General features: G+C 41.7%; 1 protein-coding gene across 16 annotated transcripts in view; it reads left to right on the top strand.

Annotated features, from left to right (window-relative positions):
* Window positions 1–23,153, top strand: part of ptprfa (protein tyrosine phosphatase receptor type Fa) — a 358,380-nt gene that overhangs the window by 261,456 nt on the left and 73,771 nt on the right. For 11 of the 16 annotated variants that reach the window (XM_076874474.1, XM_076874473.1, XM_076874472.1 and 8 more), the window contains 4 exons: window positions 19,162–19,279; window positions 20,287–20,868; window positions 22,186–22,295; window positions 22,443–22,699. In XM_076874474.1, the coding sequence (XP_076730589.1) occupies window positions 19,162–19,279; window positions 20,287–20,868; window positions 22,186–22,295; window positions 22,443–22,699 (1,067 nt within the window). The remainder of the gene's footprint in view (window positions 1–19,161; window positions 19,280–20,286; window positions 20,869–22,185; window positions 22,296–22,442; window positions 22,700–23,153) is intronic. The other 5 variants (XM_076874475.1, XM_076874480.1, XM_076874478.1 and 2 more) reach the window with 1 other exon arrangement.

The raw sequence follows: 23,153 nt of genomic DNA, 5'->3' as shown, positions 1-23,153 counted from the left end.
TTAATAACCTTTTAACAACCAGGTTTCCAGCAAACATTTCTATGCTGAATAACCGCGAGCACTCGCTGACCATTTCTCCTTCTTTGTGTCAAGAGAAAGTTTGTGTATAAGAGTTGTTTTATATTTGACCAAAATGAAATTTTAAAAGTTCTCAATCAAGAGAAGAGTGAAAAAACAACAACATATGGTTACTATGAACACAAAGACATTTTCTTACAGTTCAGAATTTTTAGCAGAAAGAGCAGCAGATACATTTAAAGTCTTTTTATTTGTTTAACAAAACAAAATAGTTGATACTTGTCTGTGTGCATGAAAAACATCATTGCAAAAGTCTGATACATATTGATGCTTTGTTTCTAAGATACAGTCCAGATGCACTGTAACATGAAAGTCGTACATCGAAGCTGTATTGAAACTGTCCACTCAGCCACTGGACTGAGCCATTCTGTAGTGCTGTTAGAAATCTCACTCCACATATGAAGTGTCGTCATAAGTGATCGTGTACTCTAGATGACCACACCACACCATTGTGTGTCAATAAAGTGTATCCCCTCCACCCGCTGTGCTCATCTCAGCTGCAAAGTTAACACTGCTGTTATTTAACCAGTTGCTGTGCGTTTGTTATAATGTCAAATATTTCGATTTGACATTCTGTTGCCTCGGCTCACCACACCACCGGCTGCCACAGAGCACTACGGTGTCCAAAACAAACAAGCCCAACAGCTAAAGAGTAGTCTGCAGAAGCCATCGTCTCTCTGCCCGGGCGGCAAGAATTCAGAGACTAAAATGTGTTCAAAAGAAAAGATTTTGTAGAACTGATATATAATAGCACAGGGGGATGGATGAACGGACTTTGGGTATCACTGGGTCGTGTTTGTGAGGGACTGACTGAAACAGACAAAAGAGAGCTGGAAAAGTAGTTTTGCAGAAAGCTGCCCCTGCAGCATAAATCACTGCTCTGTGTGTTGATACTGATAAACATCCACGGACGTGTTACTCAGCCGCTGCTATAATTTAAATATGGCAATAACAACACATATTTTCAGATGACATCTCCTGGATGACTTTCACTGTGGTGCAGTTGGTTGCTCACAGAAAGCTGGCCCTTCAGCGTGCATTTCTGATGTAGTACACTGCCCAGCAGAGAGTTTATGACTGTATCGACATCACACTCTCTATGATGAATGGATTTCTTCTCTGTTGTGCTGCGAGTTACTTCAGCGGGCTGAGATTTCTGTGCCAGCAGAACCAGCTCCATCCCAGCTGCTTCGGTACAGCTGGATTTACAGCCCATGTGTCCTTGTCCTTGGACACCAGTCCTCAGTGCTGCTGACGAGGTGACACAGTCTGTTAACAGTTTACATCTGTGACTTCAGTAAGCAGAAACTAAACAGCAGTGTTTTTGAAAGTCTCCGAGCTCGGCTGTGAGTGCTGAGCTGTGTGTTGTCTCCAGCGAAGCAGCCTTAAATCCCTCAGTTGTTCCACTGAGGCTCGGCCTGCCAACAGTCAGTACAGACGACTATTTTGTCACAAAAAAGACCTTACTGACAAAATAAGTTCAGTCATGCCAAATTATGGCAGCTTAGAGGCAGGACCAAAGCCTTAATTGGCTGCTCATTCCCTGTCCTGGCCTTCTGAAGCCTCTGCTGTTTGCTTTAGACTCAACTCCCTCCATCTCTGTTGCTGTTCTGCTGGCAGGCTCACGGCTTTTAAGATCTCAGTGAGGCGTATTTTTGGATGGCTGAAGAACGCTTGAAGGAGCCTCTTATCCCTCTCAGCACTGATGGCTGTGAAGCGTGAGCATCGGCTGATTTGATAAGACATGGCAACCTCTCTGTGGCTCATCTCTGCATGTTGTACTCAGAGAAAACAAACCCAGACTCAACCAAAGACAATGTTTTTGTTTTCACCATCTGCCTTCACGGTCACATGAAGTATAAGCATCCAGTGTCTTTCACACAAGCGTTAGTGTGCCATCAAGCGAAATTAGACCATTTAAAACAATTTACATTAAGTCTAAATAGATGGCTGCATTACCTAGTGACAGGCAGACAGCTGATTTCAGACATATTGATTAATTAATTCTATTGTTTGATATGTTCTAAGGATTCCTGAAACAATGCATGAGGTTGTTCCTCTTAAAGGCAGACAAAGCCCAATTCATGGGTTGAAGGTGAAGGTGCAAACACTTGGCAACAGCGGAAAGCAAGAACTCCCTTTTAACAGGAAGTGGAAGAACCAGACTCGGGGAGAGGCTCCTCTGCCTCGACCAGTTGGGGCTAATGGGAGGAAGACAGGACAACAAAGAGACCGTGGAAGACAGCCAGAGACTAACAATAACTGATGATTGAATGCAGTGTGATGTGTGATCACATAGTGACTGAAAAAGCTGATTTAAGAAGAAAACCAGTAGCCCAGGCCTTTCACAGTATTACTACAGTTACCTGAGTATATACCTCAATCTGTAGATGATCAGATCAAAATTAAGAAATGAAGCATGACAGACACAGAAGTGGAAAAAAGAAATCAAAGTAAAACTATTGAGGTAAGTTAAAAATGGATTACACACATTAGTTTCCTCAGCATCACAGACTTCTATACAACCAGAGGACGGCCCCTCGGTGCCTGTTCAAACAAATGCAACTGTGTTTTTCAAACCAGGAAATCCGGTCAGTCTTTCATACTGTCAGTGTTCAAAACATAAATACAGGTCAATAAAAACAACCGGGGGACACGTTTTCTCAGTAAACATTAAGTTTAAACGTTAGTTGCAACACCAATAAATCCCAATATTTGTATGCAGCTAATCAGATTTGTGCACTTCTGCAAACTCATTAGCACGCGAGGACGTGACGTCAGCTAGAATGTGCAGCTTTGCAGAGAACGTGGGAGGAGATGTTTCCAGAGTTCTTATCAGTCATCACTTCACTTTCCCTCACTATCTCATCTGTCTTTGTCAGTCTATTGGTTGCCATCACTGCAAATTAGAAGGAGCGCTAAAGAAAGGCGAGAGGACAGTTTAGGTGATAATAATAAGATAAGATGGATATTTAATGACCCCCTTGGGAAACTGGCAGAAAGAATGGAGCTATTTTTTCTTTAAAAGGCTGCGCTGGGTCCTTGTAGCCTGCTGTGAACAGCGTCCCACCTCCTCCAGCCACCATTCAACAACTAAATGGCAACTTCATTTATCTGTCTGCACCGTGAGCTCCAACCAAACTCTGATGTATCGTCGCACTGACGGTTAGTCATTGATGAGACTGACGGGATCGGGCTTTGTGAAGTGACCCCAACTGAAACGATGGCGTGGGAGTCTGTCTTCATCCCACAGTATTGTGACAAACACTTTGTTCATTATAGCAATAACAGCACTTAAACATGGTCTTTTAATTGCAGTCTCCTTTGACCATGTTGACATGTTGAAGTGCATAGAGTGAAGTTTGATTTATAGTTCTGTGTGGAGTATCCACAGTGCTTTAATTAATGTGATTAGCAGCACCTGTGTTTACCAACCATTTCATGTCAAAACGTCTGCTTTGAAAAAAGGTCTGAAACAAGCTTGATTAATGGAGGTCTTACCTATCAGGACCCAAAGGATCCACTGCCAACATCCTGGTGTCAGACACCCGGGGACAGTTGACAGGACGCTATTATATTAATATCAGACACAACATTAAACCCTCCTGTTGTAGCCACAGTATTACTCGGGTGGTGTTAACGTTGTGGTTGGACAGTACCAGTCAAATATTGGCCTTATAGGCAAAAGGAACCAGAAACTTTTGTCAATCACATGTTTTAACTTCTAATGGCTGCATCAAACATCCTTCATGTTTCTTTAAGCCTTTGAGCAACATATGCATTTCCACAGCATTATTCTGTCAGGGCAAAACAGATTCCTCCAGTGGGAGAGCCAGTACACACTGCAGTGATCATCACATCTAACTTGGAAATACCTTTGGAAATGTTGTTGCTTCTTGCAGGAGAAAAGCTTATCTGGGCTGCCTGCAATCACTGTAACTGGTTTTCAGCAGACTGACAGGTACATTAGAGGATGAAGCTGACTCTTCTACCTTTCCAGATTGTGCTGCTGGCTAACAGTACCACAGTTAGCAAGCAATGGCACTTTTATTTTTCTCCATTTTACAAGATGCAATGAAGCGGACAGCACGGGGAAAAAGAATTTGACTGATCTTGGAAGACCTTTTGATTCCCAGTTTGAGCTGTTGAGCTGTTGAACTGTTCGCCGACACCTGTCAAAATATCTGATCATCTAATAAACACACTGCACAGCTGCTCCCTTTAGGCGTGTTGTGAGAAATGTAACTTAATCATATACAAATGCAGCAGATGATGAGGTTACATTTCCACAGGGATATTATGTAAAGGAATTTTTAATATAATTTCTTTTTTTATTGCAGCGATCTTGTTCTATTAATCATTTCCATCAGAGTTCGATGATCATCACAGATGCATTTCACCTTTCTTTGCTTTTTTTCCTTCTTTTCTTTTTTTTTGATGGTAATGATGCAAATGTTGATTTACAGTGAAATAACATCAGACAAGACTTTTAATAAACCATGGGTAGCACACTTCACAGCCTGAGATGCCTCCTTATCTGTAAGTGTGATCATTTCACTCTGGTGTGAGGGTGCAAACACAGACATGAGAGCATTAACGGCGTTGTGTGTTAAAGATATTAATATGGTTTTACATTATTACTGGGAAACAGTCTCACATACATTAATAATGTCAGTCAGTCTTTATATTAACACTCTCAGATTAAATGACTTTGATATGTTCAAAAATAGATGTGACTACAAAGAACACGCCTCTGGTTCTGTTTACAGCACAGTGAATGTTTGCTTGTGAAAATGATTGAGATGATCCAACTTGTCAGATGGTTGAACAGCTTCAGAAGCTCTGCGCTCACATTTCTGTCATCAGCTGTCTGACAGTTTCAGGGTTTGGCCCAGTTGTGGCCCACACCTGCTGCTTTCTGTTGGCTCTGTTTCACCTTGATTGATGATGTTGGCTCAAGGTGAGTCTGGCTTCTTCAGTCTGACTCCAGGGCCACATGATATGGGACGGATGTCAGATGTGTTGTGACCCAGTTCATTTGGGTCTTTTCTGGCCCCCAGAACACCTGTAACTGAGCCCAAAGTGCCAAAACTAGTAGGCGGGGCCCAGATGTGCCTGCTGTCTGGTGTGTTTGTAGGTGTGTTAGTGTTTTAGCCACTTGCTGTCTTTTTTTAGTAACAGCGTTCTTTGTGTATCTCCGGCTTTTTTTGCTTCCTCCGGTTTTCTTACATGTGGTTTTATAGAGATTCTTTCTCGCCTCTGCTTTTGCTTGTAGATTACTTTTACAGTTTGACATTATTTACTCACTTTTGAGGAGTGAACTGGTTCCTTGTGTTTTTATGTGTCACTAAAACGAATGATTTGTGGTTTGAGGGAAACTTTTTTCCCTCTTGTGTCCTGAAACTAGGTCCTCAACCTGACTATAACATAACAGGATGTGACAAAGCAAGCAGTAGTTCCACTTCTCTCACTTTCACCTGTCACATATGCAGCTGAATGCCATCCAGTATGTATTATCGCTATATTTAAACCCAAGCAGGTCTCTCACCTCTCTGTGACAGGCAACTATTCATGACACTGCACGTGGGGCTGTGGCTGGAACAGCTATAAAATCATTTGCCGTTGAGCGAGGATGGCCAGCATGCTGTGTTTGTCTGCTGTAATACTCGGCTGCCTGCCTCTGTTTTGCTCAAGTACCCGACTGCAAGCCTGAATATCACAGCTGTGAAGAGGTGTGCACAGATTATTGTGGACATGTAGAGATTAAGATACTCCCATTACAACCCTCAAAGGAAGCAGGCACAGAATTTACGTTATAAAGACTAAAGAAGACTCGAAAAATGATACTCGGTGTATCTAGGTAGACTCATCACTGTCCTTTATTCAAACCCGTGTCTAAGGATTCTGATTATTTCAGAGAGAAGAAAGCGTCTCCACCCGTAGACCAGCAAGGCGCTTTAAAATATAGTATAGCTGTGAAACCAGCCATCATGAGTTCACTGACAGAGCCAGTGATATATCACGGCGTAGAATACAGTAATGCATCAGTTACTGTATGAAAAAATGAGAGCTAATCTATGCTGAGGCCACTTCGAGCTGCTTTATTTAATGGATGTTGCTGTGATTTAGAGCTCGGGTTGCACTCTGGCCAGGGAATGGATGTAATTTTCACCCCATCGTTAACAGCTTACATTGTTTATGATATCGGCTTTTATTTATTTCTTCTAAGAAGCTGAGGAAGCGAAGCTCTTTGTCCTTTATTTTTGGGTACTCAGCAGGTTGTTCAGCACAATGCCCAGTTCCTCTGAATCAAGTTGTTGAAGCAGACATTCACATGCGAAATGTCATTAATGTCCCGATGGCCTTCGTGAGCCAGCAATCTTTTTCATCCATGTGTCTTTCTGTCCATGTGTAGCCGTCTGTGCTGTCGGGGTAGCAGTCTAAACAGAGATGCCCAACCTTCCTCATCACAGCATTATTTTTAGGGAGTATCAAGCTAACTCAGAGACATCATCTCTAGAGTCTCCCCAGTGGGACATACCCAAACGGCTTGTGTAGGAGTCAGCTTTTTTAATAAGGTTTAATTAAAATTTGTAGGTCAGTACCCATGGCTTTCACAAGGGAATCCAAAAGTGCATTCTGAAAAATAGCAAATTGTTTTCCATTCTGTACATGAACTCAGGTTTTGAATCAAAAGGAAATCAGGATTTGTTTGTGTCGCTTTTTGGAGAATATCAAGAAAAAAACCCACAAGTAACAATTTTGTTAAATTCTTCCTGCAGCTCTCTGTTATACACAGAGAGTTTTGTTTTTCTCTCCTGGTCCTTCGATGATCCAGCTTCTCTTTAGTGGTTGCTATGAGTTTTAAAGATGTGCAAAGCCAAAAGGTTAGAGGGTTGGTGGTGGGATCTTGCTCAAAGCTTTGTGTTCTACACTTGGATTCGGTTTGTTTGTTTGTTTTCTCCTCTCAGCATCTAGTTTCATTTCCATGTGACAATCAGACTTAAGCATTTACTTTGTTAGCTGTAGGAACAGATTGTGATTTAAATGCAACCTTACAAATTCACTTTGTAAGGTTTAGGCACCAAAATGATTTATAACTCATGGTTAGGATTTAAACAGACCTTTTTACAACAGCACCCACATTAGATGATACTTTATTAGGTAGGTGTAACACATGATGACTCCTGTTCTATCTAATATACTATCTGCGGTTAGCTGACAATTAGAAACATTAGGAAAGCAAAAAACATACATATCTGAGATGTGTTAGTCAGTTAGTGACTTGGCTTTGTTGTGGGAACTTCACAAGCAGCAGCAAGACTCCCACACAGCAAAGAGCAGCATGTGACAATAAGGCTACGTTCACTCTGCAGGTCTTGATGCTCAATTCCAATTTTTGGATCAAATCCTATTTTTTTGTCTGCTCGTTCACACTACAAATAAAATGCGACAGCAAACGCGCTCTAGTGTGAACACTCAAAGCGCCCGCATGCACAAAAGAAGACGTCACACACAGCACACTCTGTTTAGACCCAGAGCAACAGTATGTTTGACTGATGGCCCTTAATGTAAAGACTTTACGTTTCCCAATTTTGCTTTATTATAAAGTTATTTTGTTATTTACATTTGGCCTAATATTGATCCTTATTGCTGTTTGAGAGGAGCGGTGCTTCAAAGGATAGTTGCAGATTTCTGTCAGAATCTGCAGATTATACAGTACAAAGAAAATGTTCACGTTTCTCCAGCGTTGTCTTCCCAACAGTTTCGCTGACATCAGGATGGTCAGGAAGTGTTCGCGATGTCTTCTCCGGCGCTGATAGTTGGCGTCTGTCTTGTGTCGGTGACGTAAAAGACAGATTTAATGCGACGTGACCATCAAACAGCAGTCGCTTTCTGAAACATCAGATTCAGCACCACATACGAAAGTGACCCAGATCGGATTTGAAAATATCGGATTTGTGCCGTTCACACTGTCAGACCATGATCGGATATGGGTCGCACAGGGTCAAAGATATCAGATTTGATGCACTTTCACCTGCAGTGTGAACGCAGCCTAAGAGACCGCATGGAAACGAGGGGCTGGAGTGCAGGTGTGTTGCAAATCGACTTGCAGGTAAAACCTGAAACAGCTTAAATAGACTTAAACTGGATGTGGAGGAAGAAATCAGCAGAGCTGATGTGGTCTGGATCTGAGATATTGCTCTGCTGGGTCTTTTGGCAGAGTTTATCCAAATGCATAATAAAATGGAGAGAACAGGAGAAAACGGATGCCAGAAGAAGATTGAAAACATAAATAACCAGTGAGCTCACAGATGACCTCGAACCAGCTGCAACAAAACTTCTTGCACCTCTTGATTTAAATAAAGAGGTGTGTCTTCTGTGACACGATTTTTCCAGCCTGGACAGGTGAGGTTCACAGTGAAATGGCTAAAAGATAGAGAAGGGACTTGTTTTTGTTCTGATCAATATATTAATGTCACCAAACTTTAAAAACACGTGTTTCCTTAGTAACAGTTTACTACACTCAGATAAACAGGGAAATATTAAAATACCTGAAGTATTATAATTTCAGGACCATGGACAGCGCACAGCATTTTCATCACGATCTCACGGACTGTGATGTAACACATGACTGTTTGTAGTGGTGGACCTGCACAAATTCAGCTGCATGCACTTTGACAGTAAGTGGGCTATAGATCATAGATGCGCCCACGCGCAAATCTCCCCGATGAAATCTGCAATTTCTTTTATTGATTAATTTGTCTCAAAACAAAGATAGCTTAGAAAACTGTGGTGATGTCAACACCACCAGAGTGTAGAAGGTTTTTTAAGTTTAAACCTTTGTCAGTCAGGCACATTTGGTTTGTTTTATCCCTTGAAAGGGTGCAAGTTGTCTTAATGCAACAATGCTGGAGGTTTACAGTCCTACACTGAGCCTGTTTTCATTAGAGCAACCCTTTCTGCCAGACTGCCACTGTAGGCCTACATCTAACCTATATTTATATGCTTGTCTGATTACAATTAAGAAGCTGCCCCTATCCTGTTAATAAATTATTCTTAGCTTGGACTTAATTGCAAGGCTCAATGGGAAGATTGAGCATGTCATATTTAAATGAACTGTGTTTAGAAAACAGCGCAACGCTCAGAAAACAACCATAAAACTAACCACACCTATCAGCACAATGTGTGGGTTATATTCACATATTGTGTGTTTTGGTAAATCTGGCCTGATGCCCAGTTGGATGTCCAGCATCTGCTGGTCTGTCTGGAGCTTGAAGGATCTTATTGCTCCCTTTGGGATTGAAGGGATTTCCATCAAGTCCATGTTCTCAGTCTTTTTCCATATATGCTGTGTTCCATCAGTATGCTCATCAGTTCCTCTGATTAACTCAAAGTCACATGTTTTTATTGAAGAAACTTGTGTTCAGTTGTGAATATTCAATATTAGGATGTCAAATCTAAAGATTAAGAGAGTGGCCTATTGGCCCGGCACTGGGTTAAGTTTGTTTTAGATTCACAGGTAAGACATGCTGTATAGTGTGTAGAAAGCAAACTCTTTAAAAACAGTTGAAAGTTCAGAATTTTACAGGTCAGCACTAGGGATGGGTATCGTTTAGGTTTTATCCGATACCGGTGCCAAACCGGTACTTTTGAAACGGTGCCGGTGCTTAAACGGTGCTCAAACCGGTGCTTAAAGAACGGAGAACACAAACTTTGTCCAAAAACCTCTCATGTTCAGCTGTTTTCCACTTTTTCTTTGGTCATTTTATCCTTTTTGTCCAGGGTGAAGGGAGTATCTGCCATCAAACAAGAAGACAGCCGCATGTAGCTATGATGATGTTTGCTAGTTCACCTTACATGCATTAATGTAATAACGTGGTTAGCCTACTCAACGTAAATTACACACGAACAACATTAAGCTACTCACGCAGAGAAGAACGGCTGCTGCTGCATCATCATCCTCATCATTTCTGCTACACTGGCAGGGCTAGGGGCCAGGACTCTCCTCTTCGGGTTTTTGGGGGATGTTGCTAACTCCGGGTCCGATAACAGGCACCACACCCGCAGTAGATGTGCTCGGTGTGAGGTCTCGCAGCAAGCTATCAAATACGGCGCATTTCTCGGCTTTTAAAAACCCGCTATGCGTCGCCAGGTGTTTCATCAGATTCGAGGAGTTACCTCCTTTGACAGTATCACAGTATCAGCTTAAAGCACTTGTTGCTGCTGAGTTTGCATCTTTTGCTGTGAAGTACAGCCAGACTTTTGCGCTGCTTTTCGGTCTGGTTACTACCGTTTATGTCAGAACCAGTGCCATCATGGCACCGGATACCGGTACCCATCCCTAGTCAGCACTGTTATTGCTGATTGGTCATGTTTTCTTTAAGGCTTAAGGATCGAATTGCACGACTGTGCAGTCACCTCTGTATGCTCCACTGTCGGATAGGCCAGTTCAGAGTGCAGCAGTGGCGTTATTCTGCTTTCATAAATGATTAATGAAGAAGAAAACACAGACAGACCACCCAAAAACAGAATGTGCAGGTGAAATGTAATTTAACTTTACATCAGTACCAAATTCTAATCTTGACTTTATCCTTTCTGTCTCCTCATCAGCGTCTCCATCTACACGTTTTCATCTCTGTCTCTGCTCTGAGCACAACCTCGGGAAAAGATATTACATCTAAAGTGTAGATGAGTCTTTTTTTATGGTGCAGAATACTAAGCATGAGGAGATGCCAGCAATACAAGACATAAAATTATTTAAATCCTTCTCCCTATTGTCTGTCTCATAGCTTATGTTTATGGTGCCTGCATTGTTCAGATGGAATAACAATGCGGTTTTACTGCTGATACAGTTGGTTCAGGCTATGGATGTAGTGCTGCAGGTTTTTGAATTTTTTCAAGCAACATCTAGTTTCCATCCCCATGGTGTTGTTTAGTTGGTTCTTGTGCAGATTCATCAGTTATTGACCATGAAACACAATCCAGTGGCACAAAGAACACAAGCGGGAGATTTTTCTATTTTCTATTCCTTTCAATTCAACACAAAATGCTTCAAAAATAATAATAATTCTAATATTAGTAACAGTGTGAGTGAAAATGTGAGCCTCAGTTGATTTCAGCACATTTGTGGCTAGAGACTTGTCAATGGCATAAAGTTGTTTTTTTCATACACTTTGTCGCTTCAGTTTTTAACTTAGTTTTTTAGCTCTCAGCAATAAAAAGCTGACGGGGGTCCTGCTGGGCAGCAGGTGGCCGGGCGGGTGGCATAGAGACCCAAGTTTGTTAATGTGGTGACACAGGAGTTTGATGTGTGTATCTGCTCGGAGGCTGAGAGGGAGCACGGGCAGTATTTTCTTTTTTGTTGTTGTTGTTTCTGTGATAAAATGAAGAACAGTCACAGTGATTTCATAAGTGTCAAAATGTTCTATTGGCAAATAATAAAAACTTACCTGGGCTATGGTGCCACTGCCAAAACGTTTGTCCATCACTGCACACAAGCTTCAGACGTAAACATCCATGTTTTCATGTCACAGTGTTACAACGGAAAGAACTTCTTGTCATGTTTTAAAGACCTCCTAGTTTCATAGAGCTCTTTGCTCTCAGACCGCAACGTTTCCAGATTTTTAGTCAAATCTGGTTGTGATGTAAAACTAGAAAAACATTTATAGTAACTTTCTAGAAACTCTGGATGACTGTTAAAATAGTCATTTGAAATAGACATTAAAAATGGAAAAATCCGAAACGTCTGTGGTAACTAACACGAGAACAATCTGCGATTAACAAAATCACAAGTAATGGAAATATTCAGTTTTGAATGAACATTTAGGGCATCTATAAGTAGGTTTTTGTTTGCAGCTGTTTCGAGAAGTCTTTCCTCTGAGTTCTATGTAAACCTGCAACAGAATCTACAGCTGTCTACTTGATCTGTTTACTAAAGTGTGCATGGATGCATTCCCATAACTTCTTCATCAAAATGGTCAATAGCCCCTTTGTTAAAAAAAATGTAGAAATATTACCTGCCTCTAGATTTACTATCAGATAATGTACACAATGCATAATGGCAAGTGATTTTGTTCTATGGCTGTGTCTGATATTAAAATGAAACTGACCTGGTTTTAAATGATCCATAACATTGATGAAGAACCATCAATGTTAAGTAAACGATGGCTGAAAAAAGCTTTGCATATCTTAGTTATTTTTCTGAATACATCTATATCTGTAAAATCCAGGAAAAACCATAGTAACTCACTAGAAACGGATTATTTCATTAAATTTATGTTTCTTTTTGGAAAAGCACCATAAATATTCATCTAGGCAACAAAGACAACAATGAATGAAATCAGGCACTTAATAGAGCAAACCTAGAGCACGCCTCAGTGTGTGATTCACATCCCCAAGTTGAGGAAACTGGGTTTATCTGGCAGGTGAGTCAGCGGCTCTGAATGTGCTGCCTGAGCGAATCGAGCTCTTTGCAAGAAAACACGAGTTTTCGTTATTGCCCTTCTTCTTAAATTGGAGCCCCTCATGAGCCTGGGCCAGACTCCCCTCATGAGTCGGCACTACAGAGGAGAGCACTCATTATTCACACATTACCTCCATTTCCACATGAAGTTTAAAGTGGCACCTGTTCCTCCTTCAGTCCCTGATCACTGTAGTGTTCCTGCTGAGCTGAACAAACATTCTGCTCTTCTGGCTGCGCTCCCTGTTTTTCATCAGTGGACTCATGAAGACTCAGCGGACTGCGTGAGTAGTCACAGTGCGTGTTGTGTGGACAGGGGTTATGGCGAGTGTGTTTTCTGTCACAGCATCCCATGATCTCTGTGTGGGTACTAACACAATTATTTTCCACCTACCTTTCTCTTCAGTTAGCAGTCTAAAGAAGAAGAAGCCTGATGGCGCTCGGCAGCTACAAAACCAAGTAGTAACATTTTCTCAGTTATACCTGATGTAAGCAAGATATCTTAGATCTCTGCTTTTCAGTTTAGTTAATTAAGGTGTTCGAGTGATCGCAATACATTTTTATATAATGCCAATGCAAGGCTGTATATTTATTGCACAGATATCAGTATGTTGTAGAATTGCACAACAGATGCAGACAGCATTTTGCTAATTAGGCTAATAGGTTTAATTCAACCCAACCTCGTACGGCCATATTAGAGGACTCCAAATCTAAACCATATATAGTGTCAATGTGGTGAAAAGTGTAGGGTTAGTGAAAGTGACCAAAGGTCACATGTGAATATTGAAAAAACAAACAAATTCAAATTTCTTATCCACAAGAGGGAAAACCAATCTAACAAGAGTCTGAGAACTGCCTTTGTTCATAATTTAAAACAAATGATCACAAATGTGTAACGATTTAAAATTTGAGACTATTTTCAAATCTTAATTTAATTTAATAAGTTGACAGCTTTTCGGGTCAGAGAGGAGACTGGCAGACGGTGGCGTAAACCTTCACAGCCTTTACAGATGTGTTGGTGAAAACCAGGGTGGCACCTGTGGCAGCTGCTCACAGTGTGTGTTTGTATCTGTGTGCGTGCGTGCACGTACATGTTTGGTGTGGGTGTCTTTTTGGTGTGTTTCTTGAATCACAGCCTCCCAGTCTTTGAAGGAATGCAGCTGTAAATACTCTGTTGACTTTATTCTGCAAGTAAAGTCGGGCTCGTGGTTTCACTGTTGGTTTTCTGAGCCAGCAAAGGGATCTCTGTTTAGCTGACATACTGTTACTGAACACACACAATATTCTAGACTCTGCAGCAGTAATTGTCAAACAAGTGCTCAGTGTCTCCTGCTGCCTCACATCACATTGTTATTTTATTGAATGTGGAATCTGTGTAACGCAGACGTCTGCTTTATGCTACCTTCCATCCAATAAAGAGTGTCTGCTTATTTATTCTACTTGAATGCAGCTGCTGTTGGTTTATTCTGCAATCCAAATCCACAGAGACATCAGTGCATACTGCTTTTGTTTGTGAGCATGAAAAGTACAGTGCTTCCCTTCCAGCTCTCTGCTCCATTCCTTCTCTGCAGTGCCCATCACAATAGTGTTGTAAGTCTGTGCACCGGTGCAGCAGACACACAGTCCCATAGTTCAAGAGTAAACTAGATGTTTGTGTCTACCTGTAGTGCAAAGCACGGGGCTTATTGATGAAGGATTACAGGGAGTTGGGGCTCAGTTTGTACTGCTGTAAATGGATTTTCTTTTACATATTTTGTTCTGTGGTGTGTGCTCTGTGGGCTATGTGTTCACGCTTTGACCTCACTTACAGTCTGTGTAAGATTGTCTTATTTGCACTAGGCAGACACATCAAATCAGTGCATACACAACACGCTGCTGTTTTGTGGCTCCTATTGCGTCATTTCTCATGCAAGAAGCGAGGTCCTCAACATTTGTGCACCTATTCTTGTCCAAACCTGTTAGAAGCTGAGACAGAGAGAAATTTAAAGACCGTTTGCAGGTAACTGATTTTTGCAATTTGAAAAATCATGTAGAATTGTTTTTATAAATGACAAAGGTCTGATACTACACAATACTAGAGACTAGAATCAGCAGACACTGTTTCTGCAATAGCTGCTGTCTGAAAGAAATATTTTCAGCCTCTTGTGGTTAGTTTGGGAAAGTGGAAAATGCGTTTTGATTGCATTCTCAGTCGTGCACCTTGCCTGTGCTCTGGTGACTCACTGTAAATGACTGTAGGCACAGTCAGACGTATTGCATCTGTGCTCTGACTAAACAGTAACATCACTTATTCTTCACAGCGTTGATGCTTCCTTTCATAATATTACATCATATTGATGAGCTAACAGCTTGTTAGTGAGTTTCTAATGAAGTAGAATTAATGGAAAATAAACTGAAGGAAGTTCTTCAAAAGCAGGCTCGGTGTAACCCGGCATTGAGCAACATTTTAGATTCTTTTAGATCCTTTTTGGGACAAAACTAATTTAGGTTTCAACTTCATTGCTACTGTTCACTATTAAGTACTTATTAAATACTCAGTTATTACAGTGGAGCTCTCCACAAGCACAGACTGCAAAGGAAAATAAAGTTCACATTTAAGAACACGCCGGCTGCTCTCTGTGGACCTGTACATTATTGATGACATACATTTATTAATAACAGGGTGAAAACAACAGTCGGTGGTTCTGCTTCTTTTTCTTTGTGGTTATGTGTTTGTATTGTTTCTTTGTTTTTTTTACCTTTATAAAATATGTTTCTTGGATTTAAACGAAAAGCCACGTTTGTATGCGCTTGTGGAAACAGTGCCTTGGTTGCTTAGTGTTACCTGCCAGCATGTACTTACTTCTCTGCTAATACTTTACAGGTAAACTCAAATTAAAAACAATTTCAAGCATATCAGAATTATGAACAGTCAACAGAATGTGCAGAAAGAACCACTGCAAATCTAAAATATGTATTCAATTTCATTTTAATTCAGTTCAACTTTATTTGTATAGTAAAAGCCTACAATAATAACTATGCAGTATTGTTGTAGGGCCAGGCAGCACTTTTGTGTAATACCAATTTCTACCACATGTTGGCGCTTCAAGTCACTGTAAGTTTTGTTTTGTAGGAATCAACACATTTTTATTTACAATATCAGGGGAAAAAGCAGCTGTTGAGGAAATGTTGGGAGGATTAAAAAGAAAACTATAGCAGCACATTTCTAAACATATTTAACTACCAAATGGTAAAATGCCACCGAGCGATGAAAGCTCTGGTTCAGAGCTTCACAGAGTAATTACAAAATGTACTTTTAAGACTATCGTGCCTTTAAGCCAGCTTTCTTCTTGATTGGCCCTCATAAATAGAAGCTTTGACCAGAATGAGGGACCGTCGGGCCAGAGCTGTGCGTCTGAGATGAGAGATATGATGTCCTCTCTGCTGACATCACACAGAGCCAAACCGTGTTAAACTGTGAAGACGAGTCGTTCAGATGACCCTGCCATCCATAGTTCTGCACAGTGGAAAGAGCCACTCGCCACATCTGCCCCTGAGAGGCCCTGTCCACGGGGGAACACTCATTTCAGACCCATCCTTCCAATTTCTGTTGTAATGAAGAGCAAAGCTGAAACACTCATTAAATTTTTCATAGCGCATGAGTTTTCCCTTTAACTGGATTGAAACCAAAAAAGAAGTCTCTAAAACGTTTTAATTATTTCGACTTCATATTTTATTTATTCAGTAAGCTGTGCCTGTTTTATTTAAATGGGTCAGTTATTTCGAGGAACAACTCCTTTCAAACTCTACACAATTAACCCAGAGTCGTTTCTCTAAGAGATTAAACCCCAACACGAACACCTTATAATGCTCCAGCAATAGAAATACTTTGTGCATTTACTGTTGAGCACAAGTTTCCCTCTGCAACGGTTCAATACGTCAGTCCAGCACAGGTAATAAATAATGCAACCTACACAATACTTAAACGGAGAGTGGCCAGAAAGGCTATTGCTTAAAGGGACTTTCATTCCCAGCTTCAAATTTTAGTTCTTGTGTCCGTCCGTCCCCCCCCAACCCTAAGCCCACATTCTTCTGTTTGGCTGCATAAGGTTTGAGCAGTAGAGCAGGAAAAAGCAGTGTGAAGCCTGACCTTTTATCTCACAGCGATTACTTGTACAAATGTCCTTATTGGAAACTTTGGCCATGTCTAATGAGCATCCACTGCTAGAACAAAGAGGAATATGTCCAGTTTAAATTGGGTAAGGAAGCCCAGCCCTTGAACAAAGGTCTAGCTGTATGCTTCCAGAGCCATGGCTAACAAGCTTGCAGACTGTTAGCTCAGCTTCCCTAGCTGCCATCTAAAGCATCAAATTGATCAAATTCCTAAATGTAACATGCTGACTGTGGGTGTTGTTGAAGGGTCTCCAGCATCCACTGAAATATCAGGCACACGTGTCCTTCCCTCTTCATGTGAGGAAGAATCCGCGCAGTGTGCGAACTGCTAATGCGCTTTTGTAGTGGATTTGTTCCCAACATTAGTGGAATCTCCCCCACTGGTGATGGAGGTTGAAAAGACAAGGAGGTGGAGGACAGCAGCGTTTGATGTCTGACACACAGGAAGTCACTGCCGATTGATTGGCTCCCGTTAAAGCAGACGCTCCCCTCATAGGAGAGATGTCTCATGTCTTAATGTAAAGTGTATCATCTGTTCAGTCCCTGGGAATTCATCCCTGCAGACTCCTGCTCGCACTGCGTTTGAAAGACAGATGAAAGACCAATTTGATTTTTTTTTTCTCCCCATTTCAAAAGCAAGAAAATCTCTGGCAACAAAAGTGGAAAGGAATAGCAGCAGATTAAAATAATGAGGCTTTTAGAGGACTTCAGTAGCTTCACATGAGTCGCATTTCTCTCTCATCTTTCACCTTCTTTGCCCTGCAGAGAACACAGGAAGGAGGGAAACATCTTAACTCTTTACGCCCCGGCTGAATTCAGTTTTGTACGTCTCTGCTCTTAAATTAGCAGAAGACACCCCTTTTAAATATCCAGTGGTAGATATTAAACTGCCTGCCACAGAATAATAATTAGAGTGGTGGTTGTTTCTGGAACACCCCCCCCTTTTCCTTTGGCAGCGCTTTGCTAATTTGCAGTGACATCTCCGTGGCTCAGCAGCCCCTGGGCTGTAGGCAGAGGCACGGTCATGATGGGCAAAATGGAACCCACTGGGCATTCTTTACTGGAACTATCAACCCCCGCACACACTCGCAGCTACACCACTTTCCCGCTGCCATTTTTCTCTCATCACACGCTCCTTCATCTCTGCAGCTCTGCTCCACTCAGCACTCAGGAGTAGAAAGCAGTCCTCTGCTATCTGAGAAAAGTGGACCTTTTTCGTGCCTCTTCATGGACTCGCGGCAGTTGACAGGCCGTACATGTGGCTATATTAACGCGGCTGGACGAGCACGTTCGAACATGTAGCCTAATGTGCATGGCAGAGATTCTCCTGAGACGAGTTTCTTTGAGAGGTCTTTATCATAAAACACATTTGAGTTTAATATTGCTGACAGTGACTGTTTTGTATACTTGGAGAAGGCTTATGTTCTGTGGGTAGATTACTGGAAGGCATCAGATCCTCGTAAAACAAAGTGAGAGCTGTGTTCAGGTCCTTGGCACTAAGTCCTCCACATTTTCAGGGGATGTTTTCGTTGTCTGTGATTTGAACCACACGGTCGCACCGTTGCTTTTTGTAAATGATATGGTTTTGTTGGCTTTGACAGAAGGTGACCTTCTGTATGTGATGTGGGGCTTTGCAGCTGGGTTGAGCGTCAGGATCTTCAAGTCTGAGTATGGTGTGAGATGAACAGGCTGAGCAGTGCAGCATCAGCATCGTATTACGTAGCGCACTTTTGTCAGACGCCATCTGTCTTTTGGCTTTGGCTCCTTGATGCAGGATCGGACACCAAGAAATAACGCTGTCGTATCAGATCGCTAGAAAGCCGGAGGTTGATGGTGGTTGGTGGTCACTGAGTAATCAGCCAGGAGACCATCGCTTGTCCTTGTTGTTGTGCTCATTGACTGCCTCGTTCTTTTGTTGCTGTCACTCACTGGTTAGGTGGACCTACTAACAAAATGGTTTTATGTTCTAGTTTGAATTATCTAACTGGACAAACAGCAGGTATGTTTTCATTATCTTCTCATGACTCGTTTCTTCAAAGAGAAGATCAGGATTCTGGATTCAACGTCCATAAACTGCATCTGTGCAGTTACCAGTTAAAGAAGAATAGAAATAAAAGAAAAACAGATAATGAAACGGGGAACAATCTCTGAAGAACCTTCGTTTCCAAAAGCCTTTTGTAGCACTCGGTGCTGATGTGCAGTGATGGTATACTGGAGTGTTGTGAATAGGTTGGTGTTCGGGTGGTGTGGAAATGTCAGAATACCTTGAGTGGTGGAAATGTGAAGCTGATGCATGTGTTGTGTGCTTCAGTTGCTCAGTGCACTAAATTTTCTGCCAATTGAACTGAAGCTGTTGTCTCAACTTGAATTTTGTTGCCCTTTCGTCTGTTTTTTCCATCCTCTCTTCATCTTTGTCTCCGTTTCTCTTCCTCCTCCTCTTTTCTTCCCCGTGTCTCTGTGCTGAGCAGGAGGCCTTTATAGCAGGTCTGCTCCCAGAAACAACCTATTCTGTGACTGTGGCTGCATATACTACCAAGGGTGACGGAGCTCGCAGCAAGGCCAAGGTGGCCACCACCACAGGAGCAGGTGTGTGTGTTGCATACAACTAATACAACAAATCTGAGGCCATATCTTGATCACATTCCTGCTTGTTTTCTAATATGTCTCCATTTAATACCTTTCAGGAGTTTTTTTTAGTCCTGCGTAGTCTGATTTTTTCTGTTTGTCTGATTTTGATAATAATATGAGCTAATGTTGGCTCCATTTTACGTTTAGCTCGGTATCATCCTGAAAGAGCTTCTTAAACGGTTTTGCAAATAGGCAAACAGCTGCATTCTTATATAAAAGATCTTGAAATCTTGCTTTTTGCCACAGAAACAGTAAAATTTCTAAACTTAAGTCACAACTTTGGATGCTCACACTGTTGCTTTTGAGTTTTCCTCAAAATGTACTCTAGAATACTTGGCTGCCCCAAGTCAACACAAGTCAGCACAAGTCAACACAAGTCAACACTCATTACATCCTCGATAGAACGGGCGGGGCAAGTACACACAGAGGCATTTGTAGCATACTCGACTTCTTTGAGTTGGAATTGACAGATGATATTTCACAAGAACTAAAGTAAACCCAAGTATACTGAGAAGCAGGTCTTGTTTTTTAAACCAGATGTCATTAGCAATGAGCAGATTGTACTAAGAGTCCAACAGCACTGCACACAAAGCCCCTCTGAAAAGCATTCCTTACTTTGTCTGTTTCACTCCACCATAATTTACACATCAGAAAAATGAATTTTGCAAACAGACGTCTTTGCAACTTTGACTTCTTGTGGAGGTGTGGAGCCAGAAGAGTTGCCCCCTGCTGGTCATTAGGAACCCCGCCCCACACACACAAAAACACAGGTTTAAAGAGCTTTTTAGACTCAAAAGCTAGTCTGAATAACAGTCTTTGTTCTTCTGATAATAAAAAGTAGTGTGGCCTTTATGATGATCTCAAAAACAGGTCCTATACCTTCCAACCAGCTAAGAAAATAAGCTAGATCATATCTAAATGTGTCTTTCAGTGCTGAATATTTACAAATGTTTCCTGCATCGCAGTTCCTGGAAAGCCCACTATGATGATCAGCACCACCATCGGGAACACCGCTCTAATCCAGTGGCAGCCCCCTAAAGAAATGGTTGGGGAGCACATGGGATACCAGCTGCAGTACAAGAGAGCAGAGGAGGAAGCTTTCACCATTAAACACTTCAAGAAGACAGATGATCATTTCACAGTCACCGGCCTCCACAAGGGTGCCGTGTACATCTTCAAACTGTGTGCCAAAAACAGAGCAGGGAACGGGGAGGAGTATGTAAAAGAGATCAGCACCCCTGAGGACATTCCCAGCAGCTACCCGCAAAACCTGAGCGTGGTCGGCCTTACTGCAACTTCCACCAAACTGGCCTGGGACCCGCCTCCTCTGGCTGAAAGAAATGGGAAGATTGTGAAGTATGTGGTGATGTACCGAGACATTAACAGCCCGAACAACAGCACCAACGTTACCACAGATACACAGATGACCGTCTACGGTTTGCAGCCTGACACAACCTATGACATAAGAGTCCAAGCTTTCACCAGCAAGGGCGGAGGACCTATCAGCCCCAGCATCCAGAGCAGGACCATGTCCACCTCCATGCCAGGTGAGAACCACAGGCTTAGGTGCAGCTACTAAAAATCTCAGTGATCTCGACCTCAAGGTCAGAGCAAGTTTCTGAAAATCGTGTGAATGCAATAACTTGAGAACAAGATGAAACTGAAAGGAGGGTGAGGCTAGTCCCAGTATTATTTAGTTCTGTCCTCTACATAACTCAAAGAAATGTAGCAGAACTTCATCAGGGAAACAAATTATGTTCAGTTTCTACCCTTTTTTATTCCTGGGTTTTACTAGAGTAACTTTGTAAGATTCAAAGTGAAAATTAAAACGAGTTTAGACAGTAAGTAGAGTCACAAGTGACTTTACTCCACTGACAACTTGGAGAGTTTTTATTTATTTAATAACCATTGCCTCTAGCTGGCATTTGCAAACTGCAGCCCTGTAGGATTCTTCTCTAGAGATGTTAAACAAGGACTTTCTGGCCATATTTGATGCAGGAAGCAAGCAGCTAGTTCCTGTGAGTGTGTATGAGTCTCACACTATTAAATCCACTTAGTTCACTAAGTTAGACCTCATTATAGCATACCATCTGAAAACAGTTAAAGATACACTTAAGTCCTGTGTGTTATTTATTACAATGATCTTTTCATTGGAAACCTTTTGAGATGAAAACCTCATGAAGCTGGTTATGATATTGACAAGTGTCACTAACGCACACGAGGAATTTTAAATATGAAAAAAACTCATTTATATTTATATCATTTATGTTTGTTTACAGTTTCCTACATAGTCCATGTGTGTCATGTCATCTTTGCTCACTGCTATGATAGTTATTCGATATTATTTGGATATGAGGCATAAGCCTGGATTCTGTTGGTGCATCATGTAGTTACCTGCTGATTAGCATAAGTCACTAATTGGAGCACAAGCTTTCTTGACTGTTAGTACAATTACATGCACAGCAAGCAATATTGTTTTTCAGATAATTGCATTAAAATTCCAATTAAAGTTATCAAAACTGCAAGCTGGCATTAATCGAGCAGACATCTGTCAGCTGCACACATGTAAACGTTTTCATGCCACTGATAATGTACAGTTTATCCTTAATACAAATGAAACAAGTGAGTTGTATAAAAAATGTAGTGGCAGGCTTAAGTGGACATTAGAGAAACAGCAGTTTTTGGTCGTTTGTTATTGCCAAACACCTGTTTGTGCTTTTATAGATCATAAAATCATAAAAACTGTGCCGAGATCTATCTGGTAGTGTTCCCCGTAACTGTCTTGCTTTTCTTGCACCTCCTCATCAGCACTGAATCATCTCAGTCATATTCACAATCAAATTAACCACCTAATAATCATCCAGATCTTCCCTCAGTGTTTACCAAGAACTTTGGTGTGAAGGCTGTGACAAAGACCTCGGTCCTGCTGACCTGGGAAGTGCCAGAAACATACAAATCTCAAGTGCCTGTCAAGGTAAGCTCAGCGCTCTCTTTCATGCAGGCAGAAAACTGGTTGTTTTGGGTAAAACAGAGAGCTGGATATTGGTGACAGACATCACAGTGATAATTATTACAGTAGTGCAAGGTGTAAATTAACCTCTATAACTCCATCCTGCTGTAGATTCTGTACAACCAGCAGAGTGTGGAGGTTCAAGGCAACCTGAAAAGGAAGCTGATCACACAGCTGCAGCCAGACACTGATTATTCGTTTGTGCTAATGAGCCGAGGGAATAGTGCTGGCGGCCTCCAGCAGCAGGTCTCCATCCGAACGGCTCCGGACCTTCTGACGGTGAAACCAGCTCAACACCATATAGATGTGGAGGAAGGTGGTAAAGTGACTATCAGCCTGCCGAAGGTCCCGGACGCAGCGGCTGTCAGGTCAGTGCTGACAGTTTGTCTGTTTTAACACTGACAGTTTCCGTGACTGCTCCTCCATTTCCTCATCTCAGTATTACAGGGAGTGCAGAATTATTAGGCAAATGAGTATTTTGTCCACATCATCCTCTTCATGCATGTTGTCTTACTCCAAGCTGTATAGGCTCGAAAGCCTACTACCAATTAAGCATATTAGGTGATGTGCATCTCTGTAATGAGAAGGGGTGTGGTCTAATGACATCAACACCCTATATCAGGTGTGCATAATTATTAGGCAACGTCCTTTCCTTTGGCAAAATGGGTCAAAAGAAGGACTTGACAGGCTCAGAAAAGTCAAAAATAGTGAGATATCTTGCAGAGGGATGCAGCAGTCTCATAATTGCAAAGCTTCTGAAGCGTGATCATCGAACAATCAAGCGTTTCATTCAAAATAGTCAACAGGGTCGCAAGAAGCGTG

The sequence above is a fragment of the Maylandia zebra genome, linkage group LG15 (genome assembly GCF_041146795.1).
Source record: "Maylandia zebra isolate NMK-2024a linkage group LG15, Mzebra_GT3a, whole genome shotgun sequence".
In the NCBI taxonomy this organism is placed as follows: domain Eukaryota; kingdom Metazoa; phylum Chordata; class Actinopteri; order Cichliformes; family Cichlidae; genus Maylandia; species Maylandia zebra.
This window is presented reverse-complemented; position numbering and strand designations above follow the sequence as displayed.